Source organism: Falco cherrug, chromosome 12 (assembly GCF_023634085.1).
Source record: "Falco cherrug isolate bFalChe1 chromosome 12, bFalChe1.pri, whole genome shotgun sequence".
NCBI classification, from domain to species: Eukaryota; Metazoa; Chordata; class Aves; order Falconiformes; family Falconidae; genus Falco; species Falco cherrug.
In genome coordinates, this window is record NC_073708.1 from 10,399,712 (window position 1) to 10,425,639 (window position 25,928).

Consider the following 25,928-nt stretch of genomic DNA (forward strand, 5'->3'; position numbering starts at 1 on the left):
CGATTTTCTGCTGTGCTGTATCTTCAGAATATTACAGTGTTCCTGCTCTTCTGAACTATCCTTTGTGGTATTTCAAGTTAGATGTTTCTGGTTTCTGTCATATAATACTCTTGCTGTAAAAAATTTAGTGAAGATAATACAGAACAAGGGAGGAGTGAAACTTTTTACTGAAAATACAGTCCACAAATACATGGGGCTAATAGCTATGTTTTCAATTTAGTGCAGTAGACTAGCAATACTTAACTGAGCTTTTTGCCTGGAATATGAAGAAATGTTATTTGATTCCCTGAGTAACTTTTTGTGGAAGGGAGTGTCTCATTTTCCCCACCCCCCAGCAATTAGTAACAAGTTCAGTTTTATGAACAGGGTTTTTTTTAATTGGTTCCTAATCTGACAGCTTAAAAAAATATTAAGTCATGTACTCTGCTTCATTGGGTTAGCTATATAAACTCCTGTTGTCCTGAAAGCATAGCTAAGATGACTTATTAATTTAGGTGGTTCTTTTAAAAATTCTTTGTGTGCTATTATGCTTGTTGCATGACTCATGAGTGGTACCATGAGCTCTCTGCAAACGTGACTGTCAGTGCAGTTGAACATATTCTGCATTTTATGTGTCAATCAAATGAAAGCAAATAAGGAAAATGGGAGAGGTGCATGTGTATGCAATTCAAAAAGAAGGATTTACTTCATCACAACTATATAATACATGTTTCTGACTGTGGCCTTTACCTGAAGGGTTCTTGTGTGAGGAGAGGAAAGGTGCTGGGTCAGAAATGATGGAAATTTTTATAGTCTGAATGAGCACGGTGCAGAGAATACTAATAGTTCACACAGCCATTCTAGCAGTACATTTGCATGCTTGCAGTTGCTTGCAACTGTCCCTGAATATCAATCTTGCATATGTCCAACCTTTGATTCAGAGGGCAACCTCGCACACAATATAAAATGCAGTGCTTTAGGACTATCTTTAAATTAGAAGAGCAAGGAGGAGAGAAGATCAACTTCAATATTAGTGAACAGTTTATAAATTGAAGGTAGATATTCAGAGGCATAGGAGGGGGATACCTTAAATGAGGGACTCCAGATCTAAATATGTGCTTTAAATGTGCAAATTATTTTCTCTTAAATGATACAGTTCATCAGTTCACCTTCTGTATGCACAATTTTTTAATTCTCCTGTACTTGTACCAGACCACCTGAATACTGTTCACATTTTTCATGTCAGGCAGTACATAGGAATTGCTGAAAATGTGTGATGGGGATATTGCATTTCTGGTACTGCATCATGCCTTTCAGTCTGTCAGTGGCTGCAAAGGACTTAGCAGTATGTCTGAGCGTGTCAAGCAAATGTGCCAAGAAGTGTGATAGGGGCTTGATTCTTCCTTCTCTAGCCCTGCTGTAGGTTTGGACGATATTTACAGCCTTCTGCAGCTCTTGCTCATCCTGGAATGCATGTCCAACAAGAAATTCTTATTGTTAGCTCAAGTAAGACTTTGAGTTTATACAGTTGTTCCTAGGCTCTTCTCTCTCTGCAGAGAAATACCAGAATGTAAAACCTGATGAAAAATTGGTTATAGCTTAGCTATAGGAAAGTTTTGAAGCCCTATAAGCCATGGTATCTTAACACTGTATATACTTCTAGTTTTATATGTGAGATTGAATCTCTTATTTTTGTTCAGATGATTGAGATGAAATATGCTTTTCTTTAAATATTTTTTGTTGCAAGATATTTTCTGTGAAGTTGAAATCGGTGTTTGTTTTTCTTTTAATTTGGTAGCATGACAAAGCTGCTATCGTGACTAGAAATCTTTGTTAAGTAGCGTTAGGGTTATGGGTAGTTATAGAAATTAAAGATAGGTTGTAGAATGAGGATTGCAGTGGTGGGTTGTGGTTGGTTTTTTTTTTTTTTTTTTTTAGAATAAATTGTGATATATTTAAATGGAAGTATTTTTGTTACAAAGGATGTTACTGATGTAACTTGATTAAGTCTTCCCCAGCAGAGCAGGCTGATGTTACTTGCTGTGGTGTTTCTCTTCAAACAGCTTGGTGTTAAATTAACACCAGTGATAGTAACTTGACTTGGTGTATGTTAGTCACTATGTTGGCAAGGCATAGAACATCTGTGCCAGTAAATTTTCAGAATTTACATAGTGTTGCAGGCTTTCCTACAGAACCTATGTGACTCTGTAAGATGATTGACTATGTGTATCTGCCCATAGGTGCTGTTGCTGATTGTCTTTTGGCTACCGTTGTTTTCCCTTCCAATTCACAGCTAGCGCGTGAGCCTTCTTTTTATAGGCATCAGTGAGGATGGGTGGAAATATCTGTTATGCTAGGGCTTTACTTGAGGCAATATCAAAAGCCTGATTTGGTAGTTGCTGAAACATTTTGCCCCCTCCCACTCTGTGATGAATTATTAGTGTAGACATGGTTGGAATCAACAAAGAGAGCTTTCATGGGAGTAGCAGTGCTCTAGGCAGCTAACAACAGGAATCAATCGTATTGCCCTGTGATATACTGAGGATTTTCTTAAGCATTGTTGTTAAAGCGTGTTCAGGGTTTTTTGAGACAGTACGGAGAAACAGATATTTTTTCTTAGTGTGTGGTGGTTGGTGTTTTTTTTATTTTTTTGTTTCTCCTCTGCTCTGTCCTCCAGATCAGAAGTTTTTGGTAATAAAAATGTTGCACTTGGTATTAAGTTCAACTAAATCCAGGGCAGAAGCTAGGGGATATTCATATTCTGATCTCTGAAGGGATGAACAATGAAAATTTAGAGGTCTTGCAACTCCGCAGGGCTTTGCAAGTCAGTTGGTACCTGCAGCGGACTTCCTGCTCGATCATTAGAAAATGATCACAGTAATGTAATCCCAGATCCCCAACCAAGCCAATGAACAGCAAGATCATGATATTAGTTGGAGTGCTTGTTAAAACACTGCTGTTTTTCCCCCTTCCAAACAGATAGTAGTTGTGGCCTTGGGGGATCCTGCATTTTCTTGCTGTGGAAAAAAAAGACATCAGCAAGAACACTTTGTAATTCCATGCCTATTAGAGAGACATCAGCAGATGGGAGAAAATCCTGTGTGTTTTTTATCTGAAAGAATTTAAAATTTGGTCCAGAACGTGCAGTTTCAGGCTATTAAAACCTGAGATGCTAAAATGCCTCTGAAAATCCATAATTTGAAATTTAAACTCACTTTTTAAGAGTATGTTAACTGAGGGTTTTATGAACAAAATACGGATGTGAAAGCTGGTTGTAGCTTCCTTGTGTCTAAAAGAAGACTTGGCTTCTACATGGACAATTACTCTTCTTACTTGATTAGTTCTTGCTCTTGAATTTCAGAAGACTGAGTAGCTTGTTTCCAAGAGACAGTATATGATAAAGCACAGCAGTGACAAGAATTATGATTGATATGCTGCCCAGTCCACAGTTTGGGAGAAATGTCTGATTTTCCAGTAAAAGTGTGTATTTTAGACTTACTTTCTGAAGAACAGAGCTGATTTTGAGTATCCTCATATAATTGATATGTGCATGGCTCACAGCTTTTTAAAGGTTTCGGGTTTTTTTTCCCCAGGATTTTTCTGACTGAAAAGAACTTCAAATACAGTCTTGCATGAGTTCTTTCAGTCTTTGTGAAAAGAACTGGGTTTGCTCAGGGAATGGCTTTGCCTTTGTAAGTGGTTTCTGGTGGTCTTCCAGTTCCTGCCCCCCTGGTCTGAAGCAGACTGACAACGTGCCAGCTGAGGTCAAGTGAACAAGCTTAGAGAAGCTTAGCATTGCGGTGCTGTCAACGATTTCTCAAAATTCACCTCAGAAGTCTTTATTTTGTAGTGCATGCCTTTGTTTTGTAATGCCAGTGGTGTTAATTAACACCACTTCAGTGTTAGCATACCATACTCTGGATGTATCTAAGCATTTTTTGAATATGTTATACTTTTCTGAACCAGTAAAAAAGCAATTTTCCTTAATTGGTGAAAGGCTTTTACTGGTGAACCATTACTGAAAATTGACAGTAATGACAGACATTGTGTACACACACCTCTGTATCTTAAAATGCCTGTTGACTGGTAATGTGATCAGCATATGCCTTTCAAAAGCTTAATTAACGTGTATGTTTTCGTTTAGAAAAGGCAGCCCTACTAATATTACTAGAAGGAATGTGTTTTAAAACCCATGATCAATACAATTTGTTCCGTTGTGCCTCAATGACTTGGTTATCTGACAAAACACTGTGTGAAGTTACTAGAATTATCCTGGATCACTCTTGGAGTCGAGGATTTGTGAATGTGATTTCTTGCTTCCAGTTGAAAATGAAAGGCTCTACTGCTTAAATTGCCAAATGGAGTGAAGTTGTAATTCAAGCTAAATATTAAAAGAACTGCAGCACAGTGCGATGGGGTTGTGCCTGTGAGCCATTAACAGCCAGCTGAAGCACATTTGCTCTGCTGTGCTCCAGTGCCGTGCTGGGAAGCAGGGAGATGGCTGCCTTGCTCCCCCCCAGGGGCTCAGAGGGACCCTTGTCAAAGAGAGCTGGGCACGCTTGGGTGGAGGAAAGCTGCTTGTAGCACGGGGTTAGGTGGGCAGAGGGACTGTGCCCGAGACACCCCGTTGGGAGGCAGAAGGTGAGCAGGCGGGCTCTTGGCGGTTGCATACCTGGGGTGATGAGATGCGTCACGGAACTCTTGAGGAGAGGTTTTCCCACCTTGCTACAGCACAGAGTTCCAAAGGGACTGTAAGGGCATGGTAGGCAACAGGGAGGAAGGAGATTACAAGTGGTTTGTGAAGAGTCTGGTTTACCTTGTGGTGTAATGAAGCCAGATAGATCTAGTGAGTTTGGGCCTTGAAGAATAGGGAGTAGCAGCGATGCCTGAAAGCTCAGTTTATGTTTGGATCCTCCTGTCACAGAAAAGTAATCAGAAAGCGCCTGTTTAGAAAATTGGTGCACTAGTTTTGTTTTTCTTCAAAGCACAAGTTAGCCAAATGGTGTCTTCTACCTGTACTGTTACTAGTTGAAACTCAGATAGTCAACAAGGTTCATGGGTATCTGATATGTTTTTCAGAACTTTGCCAAGAATATTTTTGCAATTCTTCAATCAGTAAAAGCCAGAGAAGAAGGCCGAGCACCTGAGCAAAGACCTGCACCAAATACAGCACCAACGGTAAGAGCAGCACTTTGAGTATGACGGCTGTAACACCAGAAGTGAGAGTGTCTTGTTATTAAATATGAAATTTATTTTGGTTTAGTTCCAGTGAATGCACAACTTCTCAGCATAATTTCACAGATATTCTTTGACTTAAATTACATTTATTGGTATTTATAGAGTTGAATACATTAGTTTAATTTGTTCAATATGTTCTTGTTACTTAGAGGTGAAACTGCTTCTGCCAGCTTCTGCATTTATTGAACACTAGTGACATCCTGCATCTATTTGCAAAAAATGTATTAGATGAGAGTACTGCCATTTCAGACAAAATGTTTTGCTGTTTTTCTGACAGATAGGGTAGCAAATGTTTAAGAATCTGGAACATGACTCATGAGTGGGAACAGCTTGAACTAGCTTTCTTTTGCCTGTAATAAATCAGCAGACTTAGAGGTTTATTGTTTAAGTCTATCTAGGTATTAGACAGGATTTGTTTTGTATTGTGGTGTTTACTATTGAGTTCTATTAAGCCTAATATATTCTTGAACTCGGTGGCAGTCTGCTCTAAAAGCTATTTAATCATACTTGGTTTTGGTTTTGCTGCTGCTACTTTTGACAAAGAACTAAATTTAAATAACAAGATGAATTCCAATATTTAAATATTTGCTTTGTGTTGAATTTCGTAAATTGTGCACGGCACTATTCAAATGTCCCATTCAGAATAGTTGTGAATACGTAACTAAGCCATCCACAAAAAAGATTGACTTGGTATTTAGCATGTCTCTAGATTGGCACTTTTTTAAACTTTTCCCAGAATACCTTTTTTTTTTTCCCCGCCCCCCCCCCCCCCCCCCCCTCCAAATATGTTTTTATTCTGTAGGTTTAGCAGAATTTTAGCTTAATCAGGCTGGCAAGGAACATTTTGTGTGTGTGGCTGAAGGCTTAATCATGAGTTGTCAGTTGACAGGTTTTTTTCCTCTTGCTAGTTCTTGAGATATTACAAAAACTGTGTGATTTCATAAAACTTTACAGATTTTTTGCCAATGCAGTTTGTTATTGCTACTTTAATTTTGCCTCGGGTCACTGTCATTGTTTTTGGTATGTACTTCTAAACTCGGTTTCTGTAAGGTTATAAGTGGATTTTGAAGGGAAACATGTCAGAAGTTTTCAAATGCATTGAGACTCCTACTGAAGTTCTTGAACAGTTCCATGTAATACTTCATGATGTTCATAAAGCATCAAGTATCTTTTAGTATGTTTAACAAATGTTATTTAACCTGTTTTAGGATCCCACTTTACGAAATAAGCAACCTATTCCAGCTGCCTACAACAGATATGATCAGGAAAGATTCAAAGGCAAAGAGGGTAAGTGTACTGTAATACTTCTTTTAAAAGGAAAAGAAAAAGAAGTGGGGAAAGAAATCAATGAGTTATAAAGTTTGGGTTAGGGGATTTTCTGTGCTTTTACTTTTGAAACTTAAGAAAAGACCAAAAAAAGCTTCAACTATGCCTGAAGATTACTTTTCCAAGTAATCAAGTCTGAAAATATTATCTATTAGAAATAATTTCAATGTCTCAGGAAGCAAAATGAAAGCTTAAAACCAGAACTACTTGGTGGTGGGGGAATTAGTTTGGGAAAGGTCATATGCAATTAATAAATAAATAAATAAAAAAAAAAAAATGCAAATATGACTGTCAGGTGCATAAAATGAAATAGATTGGGTGTCCTCAAACAATAGTAATTACTTGACAAGTTGCTTCCAGTTAATTACAAGTAAAGATTATTAGCTTATTATGTCTCCTTAATTACAAAACAAACTGGTAGCAGTGGTGCAAGATATTATCTCCCTGCTGGAGAGAAGATGGAAATAATCTATATATTTAAGAATTATCTATCACTTATTTTAAAACAGAGTGGAAAGCTGAACTTGAGTGGTGATTTGTCTTTCTAACTCAAACTTTTTCTTCCATCCCCTTTGCTTTTTTTCTTTATCTTCTGTTTTTAGTGCACGTTCTAGTTATTTCATGTTTGTGTCTTGCTGTATTTTTAATTTGTAAATCTTGTGTTATGGTTGGATTTTTTTGTGTTTCTTGCAGAGGACAAGGCAAATTTTGTTACCCTTCTGAGTTGCCTCTTCATTCTAGTTCTCAAACAAAATCATTCTCTTTAATGACAGTTCCTATGCATGCTTTTGAGGACTTTCTTTTCTGACTGCAAGAACTTACATGCTGCTAAATGCCATCTTAAACTGTGGATGAGGAATTCAGCTTACATCTTTTACCGTATTTGGCTTTGTCCAAGTTAGTACCATTATTTGTTGAGGGAGACTGAGTAACATTCATATGCCGTCTGTATGATTTCTCAGATGCTGTAGAAGTGCTGTGCTATTGCTAATTGTGTCCAATTTTGTATTGAAATGGCATGGTCTTTTTTGCTATACAAATAAAAAGCAAGAGTATATTACAGTATTACTTGGATATTCACTTTTGATTGTAACTGGAGAAAGAAAAGCATAAAATATAACACCAAGGAGAATTTCATGCTATAAGAAATTTGTGAAGCTTACATTTTTCATGTACCTCTTACTGGATAATATATAAGAATTTCAGAATCTGACTGTAGCCATCTCTGAAGTTACTTTAAAAAAAAAGTTCTATGAATATACACTTTATATGTGAGTACATCCTTTAGGTTTATGGGGTTTTTTGTGTGTGTGCAAGTTACTATAGGAGACTTGGTCAGATATGCTATTATATCCCCTGTTGGCCTCAATATTCTTTTATTTTGGTGCAATGGTTTTTATTTACTACTACTCGTTGACAGTTGCCTGGGGGGTAAGAGAAAAAAGCTGAAGCAGGATGTTTGCTAGCTTTTTCAGCATTGAAAAATAATCTACAAATAGCATCCATGAAGAATTAATTGTTGTTATAAAAGTCAAGGGAATTTGGGAAAGAAAGGAAGAAAAAAAAGCCCCAAACAACAACCCAAAAACCAACACAACTCTTCCATGAATATTTTTATTAGTATTTCTTCAGTTTGTTTCTGATGATATTTTCAGACTCCAGTACTCGCATATTTGCCAAGTAGTCTTCCTTTTACTACCATTTCCTATTAAGAATTAAAAATGGTAAATATCCAGACTGGACAGTATGAAATAAAAGGTGGAGAAAGAAATTAATGGACAAGGCTAACAGTTCAAATATAACAATGCATATAATTCAATGTGGAGTCTTTTACCACAAGAGACTCAGGGAAAGGAATGGTCTAGTGTCCTTCCAGATGACAAATCGCGTAGTTTTAGTACACAGCCTGTGCAGACAACATCTGTGCTAAAGGGGTGAATGTATTGTATGCTTTTACCACACATGTGTGGTTCAAGAGGGAACAGAAAATAAGAGGTTTTGCATGGCAGGAAAAAAGAACCCAGAAGAGTTTGTTGAGCAGCTAACCAGCGTGGGGTTAATGTAGAAATTTCTGAGCAGAAATCAAAGAAGAAATTAAATGCATGTCAGGGGGGAAAAAATGTTTCTGTAATTAATAATTGTGAAAAATCCATTTGTATGTGATTCTGAGAACGTGGTCTTGGGGTTTCTGTTAGTGTTGAAATGGACTCCAGCTGATGTTCCAGTTGAAAGGTTCTTTTGTGATGTGATGGTCATGAAGTGCCTGAAATGGTTATGTTCCGCCTGGGTAGTTGTTACCACTGCTTCTTTCTTGGACATGTTTATGTGCCTTACTTTCCAGTTTCTTGTATTTGGTTTAGTCATATGTGGAGTTGATTTTGTATTTTGGTTTTCTCAGTGAATTTAAAGAAATACGTATAAGAATAGCACTGGTGTAATACCAAGTTATATGTGTAGGTTAGCATGTGAAGTACAAATTAGGTGTTTGAAAGAATGTGTTTCAAATACAAAATTGACTTATGAAAGGTATTGATACAGCATTTATGGAAATTATGTAGAATTAGAAATTAACATCTAGATTTCTTAGGAGAGGACCTAGAGATATTCAAGTTACCTTCCTCAGCTACAAGTTAACTTTAAAAAATAGCAGAATACCTTATTTGCTTCTGGAGTATTCTATTATAAAACTATAAATTTTAGTCTAACTGAAACTCACAGTGCCAGGTAAGTTTTAAAAGCTATAAGTAGGCATTTATGTTTTCCTATGCCATTCAGTAGTGGTAATGTGATTTGCTTAAAACTGAACTTTATGCATCACTTGTAACCATATCACAAGTTAATTCATTCCTTAAAGAATTTTTAATTTGCCTTCAAAATTCAGTTGTAGCCCTCAAATTCTCAGTGTGGAAGTGAGATTGCAAGCAGAAAGTCATCAATAAAAGTAAAGTAAGGCATTTTTTGTTCCTTTAAGACTATTTTTTTTGATGGTTAGTCTAGTAAGAACTTGGAATAACGTGTTTACGGAAGCCTTGCAGTATTGGGGATTTTGGGAAAGAGGTCTGAAGGAAAAGGAAGATTATTTAAGTTCTAGGTATAATAACTTGAAGTATTTATGCAATTGTATCCATGTTTATTAGTAATGATGGATAACACTTGAGATAAAGTTGAACTCTATAGATTTGTGTCACTCTGAAGGCTTTCTATATGTTGCCCTATATGACTGTACATGTGGTTGGCTAGAGAGTGTGGAAGGGAGGACTGCGTGTTGTGTGTAACAATATTCGTAGTAGTAAATTTGGCTAAGGATTGAAACAAAGCCAAGGGAGGCAGTGTTTCTAAGCTTTTGTCTTTGTCTCACCTGTTTGCTCTTTCCTCAGAGGTATTGAAACTGTAGGAAGGATTCACCATATTCCTCGGCTAGTTGCATGATGATTGCGGCTTATTGTCTGTCTGCAGCTTCGTATAATACTACAGTATTTGTGAAGATTTAAAGTTTAGGCAGCAAAAAGATGAACTGTTTTTTCTTTTAATATTTGTGTGGTTTAATACAGAATCTTTCCATTAACAGTTTTGTCCTTAGCAAACACAATTCAGAGCTCATAGGGTGAAGATGGTAAATTTAGGAATTTTAACATGAGATGCATTAAGTAAACAGCTGAGTTGCAGCCAAATTTCTCAGCTTCTTGTGATGGATTGTTATTTGTGATGCAGTGTATCAGGATGCCTCTCTGGCTGGTTGGCTTAAAATTTTCATGCCAGATGGGGCAGGCTTTGCTGCTTGAATGGTTTAGATTGCTTTAATAGTAAATGTGAGGGGGTTGGTAATTTTAAAGTACTATTCCTGAAGAGCAAATAATCAGTTACACCTGCAGTCAATGGAACTGCTTATGCAGCCCTGAGTCAGTAGTTGTTAGCTTTCTCTCAAATGGGTGTCTTGTTGCTGCGGCTTTGGTTAGGTAGGAGAGGGAAATCTTTCCTTTGACGTTCTTAAAGTTCTGTGATATATGCCATAGGAAATGTATTAGAATGTCTCTTGCAGTAGGACTCGTACATCCTAGATTTTTCTACAGTGGAAGAACATGTTACTTGGCAGCACACCCATCACGCTGAACTGTTCAAATGGTTTTGAGGTGAGGCAGTGAACTCCCTGCACTGCCTTTCCTTGGCGGCCGTTTCCTTCCTGTTGGTTTTGTTCCTTTCATGCTGGCAGTCAGGGGTTGTGTCCCCTCTTCACAACACAGGGCTCCGTTCTGTGCTAAACATTTTGTACTCTGCTTTTGTAGTTTTATTCCTTTCCTTCATATTACTCCTGTTAGCTTTTTTTTTTTTTACACTTTATTAATGACATCTTTACTAGTGGTATTTTATTCATGCCACAGGCCATCTTGTTCAAACCGCAGTCTGTCATATCTCCTTGGGCAACATAACATAATCTTTAAATCCTTTTCAGGATTTCAAAATCCAGTGCCCAAATGTCATTCGACACTTACGAAGGTATTTTGTGTGCTCTCCTATGTGCCTCCGTGTTTGATATCTAAGTACATATTTACTGATGTTTATGGTTTGCAGCTCAGCTGGTGGTATACTGCAACTTTGAGCTGATGTATAGGACATTCTAGGTACTAAATTGTTCTGGATGCTATACCTAGGTGTTTTCCCCTGGATTTTTGGGTGGCTTTACCTGAGATAGTCCTTTTCACATGCTTGTTTCTTTGGTAATTCCAGAGTGTGAAATAGTGTTGGGATGATAATCTTGAAGATATAACATTTTCATGACCCACTGAGTGCATCTCTCAGTATAGATAGCAAAGAAAAGTTTCTCGGTGCTGCTCCAGGTGTTAGGTCTTTAAGTTGTGTTCCAGGAGTGTTGTTCTTGTTTGCCTATTGTTGTCAAGGTTTCAACACAGCAGAAGCCAATACAAAAACGACCCAATAAAAAAAAACCCACCACACAAAACCTCAACAATTTTTAGTCCTGTGTAGTGTAAATTGGGAAGGGTTTTGCTGTACAGACATGTGATTTCAGTTTGTAATGGTAAAGAGTATTGTTTACCTTGTCCAGGTGCGTCCTTCAGGAAAGCTTGCTGTTGACTTCCTGCTGTTGTCATTTTGTGTTTGAATTACTCTTGTAATTATGTTGGATTTTCAAATATAGCTGCGGTTTTTCAGAAACATGCCTAGCTTCAGTCAGTCATAAGTGTTAAGCCTAGGTAGCAGAAGACTATGAAGTTTTTAAACTTGAGGTGACTCTGAACCATACATTTTTTTTCCCCCTCTCCTATGCATTAAGAGAGCTTCTTTGTAAAGCATTTATCATAATAATATTCTTTTAATTGTGTGATTTCTGTTTACACAAGGAGAACAGGAGAACTGGTAGCAGGAGATCCAGAGTTCTGAAAGTTGACTGTCTTGTTAGACTTTTATTTATTGCATTAATTTTTACAGTTATAGGATTCTGCTTTTTTTCCTAGCAGAGAATATGTGTAAGAGTCACATTTGTAAAAAGATTGCAGTCTATCTCTATTTTCTGGCTTAGTGTGACCAGGTCGTCTGATAACTTTCGGTACCGTGCTTTCACTTCAGTACTGAAAAACACACACAAATTCGTACTTTTTTTTTTTTATTAGTACTGTGAGAAACTTTTAAATACTTGGTGTTAATTACTTGTAAGATTATTACTGAACTGTTATATATGAACTGTGCAGAGAATGTTGTAAACTAATTAGTGTAGCTTGGAAATTTAGGCGTGAAACTTCTTAACTTGTTAGGGTATAGTACTGAAATGGAGTGTTCAGTAAACTTCTGTAGAATGAAATTTGGTGTCAGTGATTTAATTACCATGGGTGTGAAGTGGGGTAGTGAATCATTTCCAGGCAGTCTGCAGAGCTGTTGCTATCTGGGGTTTGAAGAGTATACAGCTGAAAAAAAAGTGGTTATTCAATCTTATTCATCCACAATTCAAAGAAAGTCTAACTTGAGCTCTTCAGTGATTCAGAGACATGCTTCTTTGTTCTATTTGCCTAGACTTCCTTCCAAAAATTCAGGTTAATTTGAGTCTTTTTAAAGCTATTATTCTTTTGGTAATGGATCAGTGCTCAAGCTTGCACCCGGATTGCGTAGCTAGAGCTGCAGCAGGTGCAGAATCAGAATGCAGAGTGACCTAGATGGACATAGAGCAGTGGGCTTTAGGCAGATGGAAGGCACCTTGAACATTAATACTCTCATGCAGGGAAATGGAAATATAAGCAAATGGTGATCTATAATCAGCCCAACAAGCTGATGCATTAGGGGGCATATTTTAATTTCCAGGTCTAATTCTTTCAAATGAGAGAAGGTGCTCAGATTGATGCATGGTGATGCTAACTAGTGATGAACCACACTGGAAAAGTATGTGATTCTTTGACAGTCTTTGGGTCATTGAACTGTGAAATTGTGATCATAATACATGCAATGACTGGAGAAGAAAATATAGTCTTAATGTTAACTGACGATAGTGGTTTGGAAGCATTAGATTGATTATTCAGTACTAGTTATTGTGTTTAGTCTCTCAGGATGTGGCTTTTAAGGCATTTGTTGATGTTGGTGTTTTTAACAATGCTTATGTGTTTATGAAACTGATTATATCTGGCAAACAGAAAAAGTTGGGATATAGTTTGTGACAATACACTAAGGCTGGGCTTTGCTTGCATTCTTTACTCCTTAGGGTTAAAAGTTTAGAGTATTTAATATGGACTGCTTTTTGCCTAAAGGAAATGTGTATGATAACTTTGCTATAATTTTACTGAAAAATCCCAGTGTATTGAAGACTCTCAAGTAAGTTTGGGGTTTTTATCAGTTGTTCTGCATCTAATTCCAGTTTTAAAAATAAGGGTGCAAAGTCTTGCTATCATGATGCTTTTATGTAAAGGGCTCTCTTATTCTTGAATACACTTAGTAGATGGCTTATAACTTTAACTGCTACTTCTATTACCATCAGTGAGGCTGTGATTTTGAAACTGGAGTTACAAACTAATTCTTGTCCAGGCATTAATATTTCATGTCTGTGCTGGTGCATGAGTCAGCAGTACAGATTCAAGCCAATGTGGGAGGGTGGGGAGAAACATGCTGCTTTTGTTTTTCTTAGTCAGAGGGTTTGGTACAGTGTTTATGCTGATGTGTGTTGGGGGCATGTCCCGTGGTGCTCCAAGTTGCTCTGGAGTCCTCTTTACTTTGGCTTGTGGTTCCTCTTGTGTCCCATGTGTGGTTTTGAGCAGCTGCATGGGGGTCAGCCACTGCCCTCAGAGAATGCTCTGGAAGAAGTGCCTCTCTACTTTCTAGCCTGGTCCTCGAATGTAACTTACAACCAGCCGCATTAACCTGGCTAACACCTTCTGCATTCGTTGAAGTGGGACTGCAGCTGTAACGGCGGAGTCCCTGACTTGGAAGCATTTGTTCTCTGCTTTGCACAGGCTGTGTACAGTGAGTGGAGCTGAAGGTACTACTGTGTGTGGCCAAGCGTACAAGCTGTTGAAACCTTATAAAAAGGCACAAAAGTGCAAGTGGCAGGGCTCTCACTTGTAGCGGTGCTTATTTCTGTAAGAAAAGTGAGTGGCTGACTAGTAGAATATCACGTGGTGAGTGTGAGAGGATCAGGTCAAAAAAGCTGTATTCTGAGAAAAGGCTGTGCTGTTACCAGTTAAAGGAGGGTTGCTGTGATTATCTGCAAGGTGGCAATGCTTAACTCTCATTCACCAGTTGCTTGAGAGTTTTAGGCAGGAATTTTGAGAGCTGGTGGGCAGTTTGGGAGGTGACTGCTTTTGCTTATCCCACTCTACCTGCAGGTAGCAGACCATGGGTCTGCAGCAGACCTTGTCGTGGCTACAGTAACTGTTAGCAGGAATGTAAGTGGGCTACCTATGTTCTACTTTGGCCATTTAGCATCTATTAGAGTTACATCAAGGTATTGGGTTTGCATGGAAGCTTCCCCCATGCCCGATGGACCTGCTGCTGGCCATGGCCAAGCCAATCGGTGCCAGCTGGCAGCACCTCTGGGGTAGTGTATTTAAGAAGGGGGGAAAAAAACCTGCACAACAAATCGCAGTGGAAGAGAGGAGTGAGAATATGCAAGAGCAGCATTGGTCCTGCAGCCCCCCAGGGCAGGGCAGGGCAGGAGGAGGCAGGAGCAGCTCCAGGTGAGAGCAGAGATTCCCCTGCAGCCCATGGGAAGCCCGTGGTGAGGCAGGCTGTGCCACCAGCCCGTGGAGCCCAGAGGAGCAGACGGCACCTGCAGCCCTGCCGGGGCAGGGGGTGCCCGAAGGAGCCGTGACCTGTGGGCAGCCTGTGCTGGGGCAGGTTGGCTGGCAGCGCTTGGGACCCCATGGGAGGGACCCACACTGGAGCGGCACGTGAGGAACCGCAGCCCATGGGAAGGACTCATGTTAGGTTTGTGGAGAACTGTCTTCCACGGGAGGGATCCCATGCTGGGGCAAGGGAAGCGTGAGGAGGAAGGAGCAGCAGAGGCAGGGTGTGATGGACTGACCGCAGCCCTGTCCCCATCCCCTGTGCTGCTGGAGGGGAGGAGGTGGAGAAACTGGGAGTGAAGTTGGGCCTGGGAAAAAGGAGGCGGGAAGAAGGTAATTACAATTTTTGGCTTTATTTCTCATTATCCTACTCTGATTTGCATGATAATAAATTAAACTGATTTCCACAAGTCGAGCCTGTTTTGCCCGCAACAGTAATTGCCGAGTGTGTCCCTGCCCTTACCCCAACCCAGGAGCCTTTCACTGTATTTCCTCTCCCCTGCCCAGCTGAGGTGGGCAGTGACAGAGCGGCTTGGTGGGCACCTGGCGTCTAGCCTTGGGTCAACCCGCTACAGTCAGTATGAAAAAGTGCGCTGCCATTACTTCCAGATTGTCAGAACTGTTTTGTTTACTCCGTGAGTAGCTGCTGGGTAGCGCTGGAGGGCCTGCGCAGCTGCTGGGGCGGTGCGGGAGGCCGGAGCGCCCAGGGGAAGGCTGGAGGCTCGGCTGGCTCCTTAGCACCCTGCCGTTGCTGTCTCTGCCAGCCGGGAGGCTCAGCACGGTGCTGGGACCGGGGGGCTGGTCAGAGCCAGAGCTCTGGTTAGCAGCTCTTGTGGCTCATTAAAGGAACCAGGACATTTTTTATGAGAGATGTGAGGAGATCTGTGCAAAAGATGAAACCATTGGTGGTTGAGCAGGAGCTTGTTCCCAGCCGGGTGCCTCTCTCCTCTTTGATTTATTTGTCACTGTGCTGCTGGCTCTGTCGGCCTTTATTCCCTTTGCACTGCTGATGGAGATTTGGGTTAGGGTGTTTTTAATTAATTGAGAAGGAATGCAAAGCTTTATTCAGGGGAAAAAGTAGAAAAAGCCCAGTGGAAAGAAATAACTGCAACAAGGAAGGAACATGTAGAACTAATTATAGAACCAGGATTTCTGCTGAGGAGAGAAAACGTGGCAGGCCAGGCATGGCGGGGGATGCTGTTTTCCTGGTCTTCTTCTGGGTGTCTATATTCTTTGGAGTTTGGGAGGCATGTCTAGTTGAAATAGTTGAAAATTCTCCATGTCGTAGGCAAGAAAAATCTGTGATAGGTCATTCTGGAAAGGGGAAAAGGTTCCTCTGTTGGTGACCTTCTGAAATTCACAAACAACTGTCAGCCTGGATTAGATGCCGCTGATTGATGTCACTCCATGTCAGCAAAAGCATCTCTTCAACTTAGGGGAGCTCTACCAAATATTCTGCAAGGCTCCAGGCATCACCTGAAATATTAATACGCTCCTTGCCCAGAAACAGTGACATATATAGTTGCAGAGAAAACTGTTATCCATGAAAGTGTTGGCCAGGTGCAGCTTCACTCATGTTCAGCTGTATGAGCCCTGAGCTAAGACTTAATGCATAATTACATCTTCAGGTTGTGGGGAAAGGTGGTAAGGCAATACCAATTTATAAAGGGAAGCTAGGCTTCTTTTTTTAGTAGAGAAGGCTGGATTTGTGTCGGTACTTGCATTTTGCTTTTTCAGAATCAACTCTGTGTAGTTCAGAAATGTTAAATCCGGCGGAAGGGGAGGGGGGGCCTTGAGAAGCCAAGATGAAGGAGGACTGGAGCTGAGGTGACTGTGTAAAACAAAACGTGGTAACACCGGCCTCTCCACTCGGCAGCTGTTCTTAGGTCTGCTAGCATAATCAAGGGGGCAAGGAGGGGAAGGGACAACCAAAACCAGCGTTCAGAAAGTAGATACCTATCTCTGTGGTGAGAGGAGTATGATCAGTTTTCAACTCTTGGATGTCTTTTTCAGGCACTGGAGAGTTATTAAATCAGGGAAACTTTTCTGCCTCATTTCCTACAAGTGTCTGATAATCTTCCTCATCTAAGGAAGAAAAGATGAGCAACCATAGATGCTTCCCAGAGCATCTGCATTGTTTTCAAGGTTGTCTGGGTTTCAATTTAAGTTAATTTACTCATGATAAGAGCAAGAAGCTCTAACAGTCTTGAAAATCTAATATTTTTCTTGGACTTTTTGTAGGTTCAGATATGAGCATTACTTTGATTCTGCATTATTTCTGGTCTATTATGTTTTTGTGCTGATGCATTGTATGAAGGTGGTGTAAAAAATGGCAAAAATCTTTCAATTCTGAATAGCTGTTCCTGTACAGTAATCAGTTACCTTTACCCAAGTCTAGTGGAAATAGCTCAAACCTTGCTTAGGTATAGACAAATGTTTGCTTATCATGGTTTGATTGGTGATTATCATGCCATTTTAAGTATAATTCTTCTACACCAACCAATGAATTCATAGAGGAATGAGGGCAGGTTAATTAACGTTGATTATATACAGCTGTGGGCTGGCTTCAGGGGCGGTGGGCTGGCTGATGTGGATAAGGTGCAGCTGTGGCTGGTTCCTGCTAAGTAGTTAAATAGCTCTAAGGGGTATGGAAGAGGAGCACTGGATGAAGAGAGACCTGGAGGGAGCAGAGGGAGGAGAGAGAGTGCCCCGAATGTAGGAGAGACAAGGAGAAGGATGCAGCAGAGGTGAGAAGCAGAGGGACTGGCCTGAAGAGGATGAAGAAACATCACGAACAGTAGATAAACTGTTGAAACCTTGTGGGGGATTGGTGGCTATGCAGGGGCAAGGCATGGGAGCTACTTATTGAAGTTAACCTGGTACAGGGTGGTAAAAGCCTTGTTGCAGCCGGCTAGTTTTGAGAGTGCTGCAACAGGGTGGTTAGTTGATGGGGTTAGCTGGCAGTACATGCATGAGGCTACAGGATTTACAGAAGGAAAAACAGGGGTTTTGGTGAGTCCTGGTGGCAGGAGACGACTTATGATCTTAAGAGTGCTGAGAAAAGGAGGACAGAGGAGGAGGATTTTAAAGCAAACAGCCTAGTGGCAGCAGGTTTAGTCACTGAGCACTTGCAGGCTTCTGGCACTTGCTCAGCATAAATTCAGTCTGATTAAAACGACTAAAAAAACCCCCGACAACCAACCACCAAACCCCAAACCAACTGTTTTTATCACCTTTGATCTGGTAGTGTGAATTTATGCAGATTTTACCCTCTGTATCATCTGACAATGACAGTGTTGCTCTTCTGCACTCCAGAAGTGAATTTATCATGTTAAGTGGCCACAGTTTTATAGTCGGCATGTAAACAGATTTCTTAAGTATATTATTCCACTAATGCACCTACAAGTTGAATGTGTGCGTTACAATGCATTCTGGGAATATGAAGCAATTCTCCATTTTGTAGTGAAGAGAATTTGTGAGACTGCATGCCTGTTGTAACACATTCTCATAAAGATTTAAATTCGTATCCTTTCTCTGGAGTGGTTTGAATGATTCCATGCAGCTGGAAAAGCTTACTCTGATTATAGAAAGCAGAAATACCAAATGGGCCTCTGTCTAAAGAAAACACAGATTTCCTAATTACTAACCAGGTTTTGTGTTGTGAACAGGACCTAAACCTCTACCAATAACAAGACGCGTTCTTTGCAAAAATAATTTCAGAGGTGTTTCCAATGTTGTCCATTTAGACATGACTTCCCTCTGTTCGTAATGATTTACAAGAGACTTTTTTTCCATTGCAGAGACGGAAGGCTTTAAAATTGATACCATGGGCACCTATCATGGAATGACTCTGAAGTCTGTAACGGTAAGCTAAAAAGTCTTTTCTTAAACAGGTTTTGTAGAAATGAATGTACCTGTATATCTATATTTCTGTCTGTCTGTATATATCTTGTCAGCTTGGCCTAGGTTCTGAGAAGTCACTTTGGTTGGGTAAAAGAATTGATGAAAGGTCTTCTCTGTGAAAAGATAAGATGTGTTTTAATTTGCTCTGCACATTTTGAGAAATCTTTGCTCAAGGGATTTGTCTGCAGTAGAAAGGTGTGCTAGGAAGGCTTTGCTGGCAGGTGGTTCTTGTGGAAGCGCAGCCTTTTTGTGCTGGACTATAGTGAGATACCCATATTTTTGCTAGCCTTCTGCATGTCTGTGGAGGACATCTATCATAATCATAAGGGATAAAAGTATACTCACAGAACTGAAGGAATAACACCAGGTTTTGGAGTATCGCTGTATTTCCTACTCTTCATTTAGTAACAATAAATCTGTTCAGTGGTGGAAGGATTTGACCTCTGCATTACTGTTGAAGCTTCTTAGCTTAGTGAGATGGACTGCTTTTGTATGACTGTGCAATGCTGTTAGTGGGGATTGATGTACACACAGATGAGAGAGACTGACCCTCAAACAGACTTCCTTTTTTTTGACCAATGTTTTTTCTGCTTTTGTGGAAGTGGGTTGAATTCTCTCAAACAAATGCTGTTTTGATCTGCTGGTAAGTAGGACAGATGCTACAAAACTAATGTAGGGCCCTTGTTAAGGTTTTTGCCATCTGCATACCTATATAAATCTGATGAATAGACAGCACTAAACACTCCCCTAAATCCATGCGCTACTTGTAGTTTGCACTCCTAATTTGAACATAAAATAATATCTTGAATATAAATTTCTTAAAAACACTTAGAGCTTTTTCTTGTTTGATAAAAGTTCTTGCCCAAGTCTTTTATTCCTAACCTCCTCTGGACTTAAAAATTAAAAGAAAAAAAAAAAGACTTTTAAGGAAGGGAATCTACTTGGTTCTGAACAGTGTTGTTTCTAGATTAATTCAGTAATAGATTGGGTGAAGGAGAAGAAAATAAGCCATTATGTCCAAAGATTTGGGTTTGGGTTTGGACTTTGCACAAATCTAGGACTGCTTTATGAGGTGGTGTTATACCAAACCCAGGTTTCTATTGTGTAATGTATCTGTTTCAAGTTGTAGTGACTTGAAATGACTTAGTAAACAGGTTCTGTTTAAGTTGCCCTGTGGGGGAGGAAAAAGAAAGAAGGAAGGAGGAAAAAAAAAATAAAAGGCAGCAAGATTACATTAAAGTAGAAATGTTGAAATGTGTCAAGCTTGTCAGTATACATAATCTAAAAGGGAAGGGATGCACAGTAACTCTAACATTTTTTTTAAGTTTATTTAAAAATAATTAAGTGTTTTTTATTCTAAGATTCCTAGATCATGTATTTAGCATACTATCTAGAGTTTTGAGGTAGAGTTATTACAGAATCATAGAATCATTTATGTTGGAAAAGACCTGTAAGATGATCAAGTCCAACTGTTAACTTTACTGGTTTCTTCCATTAAGAAAGAAAATAACTGATATTACATTACCAGTAAATCTTTTTGTAATATAAACTAGAAGTTTTTGAAATAACTATTTAAGATGTATTGCATGACTGCACATGAAGCATCATCTGGTGTCATGAGAAATATTAAGACTCCATCTGTCATTTAGTATTTTTCTAAGAACGAACTTGTAAGGGATTTTTTTGAGCCTTATTTTCCAGACTATTAAAAAGGTGCCCTAAATGTTTAGCTCATTCATAAATTGCAGTGACATACTGATTTTGTGTTTCAGATGTGGGAGAAATGAATATTAATTATGTGGCACAGAAATGTTAATCTGTTTTTGTCTAAACTTTGTCATGGTGATGGACCGCATAGTTCTAGCCCATAATCTTCAGATTGTTGTTTTATATGGAATGCTTAATCTACTACCAGTTAGCGAACTTCATATTATGCTTTTATTCAGGGTTTTTTGTGGTTTGTTCTGATTTTCTATGCTTGACAAAACTAGGAAGGAAATGGGGAAGTTTTCGTCCCCTAGAGGTGTGATGGCAAAGTACGTTACACTCATTGGCTAAATCATAGGAATATGGAGGATAGCAACGGAATTGCATTCTACCTACATGATGGTGTCTGCTGTCCTCATAGCATTGGTATAATCCCTTTTGTGAACTCATCAACCGTTTCAAAGGAATTGAAGTGTTAGGTAGCTCTTTGTTAGAAGCTGTCTTCAAACTTCAGACCTCTGATTTCCAGAGGAATGGTGAAATATGAAAGGTTCATTTTTGTGCCGTCGTTGTCCTTGGTAGGAGCTTAGGTGGCTCCTGGGTTTCTTCTGTGGTGTTTGTTTCCATTACTGTATTTATAGAGAGCAGTCTCATTCTCTTAAAACTTTTTGTTTTGCTTGGCTAAACAAGTCTTAATGTGAAATTAGCTTTCAATTCCCATGTGAGTCTTTTTCTCTAGCTATTCCAGTTAAGATTCATCTTTTTCTCGAGCATGGAGAAGTAAAATTTCATGGAGTTAGAATTCTAAGTGAGATCTCACCAATGGTTTGTAGAAAGGCAATAAGAATTTCTTACTGCTTCTGAAATTATAAATATTGCCTTGAGATGGATGAATTATGTATTTTAATTTATCTTCATTCTTTATCACTTTTTCATATCTTTCTTATTTTTGCTCTAGTTTCCATGTTGTAAGAGATTTACTCTAGTGTGGTGGTTCACCTGAGTATTTAACATTATTAGTAATACCATCTACCCCAACTTTTGTTCTCTGTGCTACATTGATTCCTTTGGCTTCCCTGTGTGCATTGTCCTTTGTTTTCTGTGAATGAAACAGTTGGATGGTTAGTCTTCTGTTTAAGAGGTTGGTGGAGTCATTAGCTTCCAAAAGTTTTGATCTTGTTACCAACTGGAAAAAAAACTTTGTAGATCTATGCTTATTACCTGGAGTGTAAACCATAACCCACTGTCTGGAGTTGCCCGCCTGCTTCTCATGTAAAATGTGTAAGAAACTTTTACTTATTTCATATTATATTCCCTATGTGTCTTCCACTTGCACTCTTCCTTACTGTAGTTCTGTGTAATGATTTTTATGAAATGTGCACAAGTTCTGTTTTGTGTTTGTTCTTGCTGAAATGTGAGTTGTCTTAGATGCTTGTTCTTTTTAACAGCAAAACAAAAACTTCTGCATCTTGACTGCTTTCTTTTCATCAGTGATGTTGGAAACTTTCTTAGCATTCAGAATTTGTGCCAGAACAGATGGTGAATGGTGGGCTTTTTCTGAAGTAATGTCAGCTAAAATAACTTGTGCTGCTGGCAGTTCTTCCCTGTAACAGGGTTTTTGCTTAATTGGCACACTTAACTTTCTCTTAGGAAGAACTGAGTTATTTAATGAATTTTTATTGGGAAGGCATGATTTCATTATTCTGGACCTGGAATTGTTTATAATGGGACATCTTCCTCAGAAATCCTGGTTTAATACCTGTGGCACCTTCTGTTTGCCTGGACTGATGATGTTTTGGAAACAAGTAGGCTAGTGGTGGTAGCTCTGGCTATCTAGTTACCCAGCAGTTTGTGTTGCAAATTGTGCAGCATGACTTTTAGAAACCTGCATGTCTACCTGCACGCTTCACTTCAAAGCATAATCCCCTGTATAACAAGTCAACTTCTGTTTGTTTTAAGTAGGGAAGTTTACTGTTTGAGATGGATCAAATAAGAGCTCTGGAAGATAACTATGTTAGTATTTTTACACACGGAGTGTGAGGGAATGCAGAGAGTTTTAAGCTGACACCCTCAACCTGTTCTTTCTTTCTTGAGTAAATGTGACATCTCCAGGGCATTAGCCGCCTTTTCTACACAGAAATATTGACTTGGTGTCTAAGCCAGTGTCATCTGGTGGAAGCCTAGAAAGTGGGTCTGACCTTTTATGTATAATGAAATTGAATTTGGGACTACTGGTTTCTGTAACTAGAACATGTGAAGAACTTAGCTTGAGATGTTAAGATCCGAACAAACTGGCTATCTGCGCCTATGTCAGGATACGGGAGAAGTCGCTTGTTCCGCCAGTGTCGGGTAAAGTGGGCTTTTATAGGTTGGTACTGAACTGTAGCCTCTTCTAGGCTCAGGGCGTGCTTTGTTCTGACTGTGTGCGCTTGCAAATAGTATTTGTTTCTCCAAGACAATTGTAGTCACAGTGGTGCTGGTTTTAGTCATCTTTGTGTTTTTTTTTCTTAACTTTCCATAACTTTAATGTGAAGGAAAGGAATAGAGTGATAGCCTGGGGAGTTCTGTGGAATTATTTTCTCTGAGTTCTGGGAGTCCTGACTGGTAATGAGCTGTGACTCCCTGTGGCTATAAACTTGGGTGCAAGTAAGATCTGTATAGTACTGCAGTAAACCCTTGTAGAAATTACTTTGTTGCCTTTCCTAACTACTAGAAAGCTCTCCTGCCTTTAACTTCCAGTTTCTTGCAGTATTCCCAGCTGCTGAAGTTCAGAAGCTTCCTTCCTTTCTCTTTAGTTTTTGCTGCTAGTAATGGAATCTGTCGCCGATCATCTGCACTCATAAGCAGATTGAACTGCTGTTGGCATTTCTTGCTCTAACTGTTCAGTAAACAGGTGGCTACAACAGCTCTTTTAGCTATTGAGATGATATCCTTACCGGAGAGTTTGGGACTACTTTTGAAGAATCTGTGCAGTTAGTAAGGGTTTCAGTTGAGGCACTTCACTTGTAGCAAACTCAAATGCAAATTTCTGCTGTGTATGCAAACATCTAAGTTTTACCTCTAGTAAGAAATTCTGTGTAAGTTTTGAATGCTGCTGCCTTCAGTGATAATGTTTTTCCTACAAATTAACAAAAGTAACGTCCATCTTTCCAGTGTAACCTGCCAGGCTTTACAGCAATCTCTCAATTGTAAAATTACTCTGAGTAAACTTATAAGACTATCAGTAATTAAAGAAAATATATTACATTTCAGTCAAAACAAATAACATTCTATAGTCCTGACAGAAAATGACTAATGAAACAAGGGGGATCCCTATATTAGCCCAGTACAAGCAGGCTTAATTTTGGAAGAATTGGAGGACTGGTTCAACACCTCTATGTTGTGGTCAGTATCAGATCTTGAGCATTAACTAGTTAAAGGATGTTGCTCTTAATTGCCTTTAAAATCCTTTGAGTATGATACAGTTTCAGTGATTTTATTATTTTAACTGAGAGGTTGTTTAACCTTAATGAAGGGATTAGTGTGAATGTAGGGAAATACTGTTTCCGACACCTTAAAGAGGGGCCATTGGAGAAGAAACATGTTGGGGCAGAAGCAATGAACGTGGTGTGTGCACGTATTTAAAATAAAAGACTTCAGATAATTGATGTGCTTCTGTGTAAGTAGGTAAGTCCATGAGAACTTTTTTACTTCACATTGAGGAATTAAGACTGTGATGCAGTGCCAAAACTTGAAATGACTTTTCAGAAGCATATGGTGGAATTGGATGTTGTGTTTCAATATACAGACGAATAGCATTTACCTTTAAAAAATAAATAAAATTAATACATATTAAATATTAGATAGGAGAGAGATAACGACTTATCCACATGTCACCAGTTTTCTGTGTCATGTCCTAATCTCATTAAAATATTTGAAAGCAGTGGTAAGCGAGGGAGGAGTCAACAAAACAACAGACTCTTTGAAAGCATTTGAAACAGGCTTTGAAGCAGAGCATAATTTTCATGCAGTCTGTGCATAAGCTCGTCATTATTCTCGATGCGAGTGTAACACCAGCCCGCCCGCGCCCCCGCTCCCCTCCGCGGGCTGAGCAGCATTCTGTGAACTCTGTGTGCATACTATTCAGTTTTTAACCATCAAGAGGAGACGAGGAAGATGGTGATAATTGTCTGTTAGAAGAGTGTTCCATAGTTGATGCTGGAGGCAGAGATTTTTGTTTTCATTGGATTTGTAAAACTTTTTTTTCCTATGAAGTATATTTATCTGTAACTGTAATTCGGACATAACCATGAGGCTCTCTGTCCATGAGGGTTAAGGGCTAGGACATGACCACTAACTCAAAAAATCCTAGAGCTGGAGAAATGGATCTGTCCCCAGAACAGTCGGCCAGCAACCTTATGCTGGGGTGACAGACCAGAAGGCTTTGTGTGTTTATATTATTTTAATGAGGGTGGATGAAATCCAACCAGGTTTCCTGAGAACTATTACTGTATTTTATATTTAAGGTCCACGTAACAATTTCAGTGGCTGGCATTTCATTGCCTCAGTTGTGTTTCAAATAGTAGGTAAATTAATTTTCCCTTAGAAGAGTTTTAGTGTAAATAGTCAAGCTGATAGAGACCAAGGAAAAATACAAATGCTGCTTTCAAGAAAATGTGTTAGGCTGAACAATATTGCGCTTGTTTTCTCAGCAATTGTAAATCATGTACGTTGGTGCCAAGGTATCTTGCCATTGCACTGCATTGTAAAGCAGAACTGCCTGTTTTGTTCCTTATAGTAGGTTTTACTGTATTTTGAGACTAGGAACTGCAAATTCGAGAAACTAAGTGGATGTTGTATAACCAGTCATGCATCTGGAAGTTAGGTGTTGCTGTGTTGCTCAGGATGCTACTGAACAAAAGAGGGAGAGAGACCTGGAGCTATCTAGCTTTGTTACGGAATGAATGTGTCTGAAGTCACTGTTCCGTGTAAAATGTCAATGTGCTAAATGTGCTTGTGGCATGCCTATCAGGTCCCTGAGTGGTTTAAATGGAGGAGTGCCAAGTGTGAGAATCTGAAGTATTTCTGAGTATACATTGAAATGGAGCTTTAGGCATCCAGGGAGCTTTACTTACAAAAGCTTGAGCACCGTAAAAAATTTTGGTATGGATTCTAAGATGACTTGCTAGACCTTTCTTGACCTAAAGCTGAATGGTACAAGTTTCTTTGCTAGCCCTGTGGGTGTCCCTTGAGAAACTCATCTGCCCTGTACAGTGTGCGCTAGGGCTCAGATCCTTTACGAATGGTTCGGGAGTCACTTCCACTTGGAAATATGACCCCAAATAAAAACATCTAGGAAACTTCATTTGTGTTCTTTGAATTGGATGTCCACTTTCTGCTTGAACCCTATATAAGTGCTTAGATTTATTTGTATTTTTTAGGTCTTAAGATTTATGTGTAATACCTATTAATGAAAGTTTCATAGGGCATTGCTCAATGATACCGGCTGAACCTAAG

At 39.3% G+C, this 25,928-nt stretch overlaps 1 protein-coding gene across 1 annotated transcript in view; it reads left to right on the top strand.

Annotated features, from left to right (window-relative positions):
• CDC73 (cell division cycle 73) overlaps positions 1-25,928 on the top strand; it is a 112,854-nt gene that overhangs the window by 20,908 nt on the left and 66,018 nt on the right. The window contains exons 8-10 of the mRNA XM_055724419.1: positions 5,059-5,157; positions 6,426-6,504; positions 18,623-18,687. Of these exons, the coding sequence (XP_055580394.1) occupies positions 5,059-5,157; positions 6,426-6,504; positions 18,623-18,687 (243 nt within the window). The remainder of the gene's footprint in view (positions 1-5,058; positions 5,158-6,425; positions 6,505-18,622; positions 18,688-25,928) is intronic.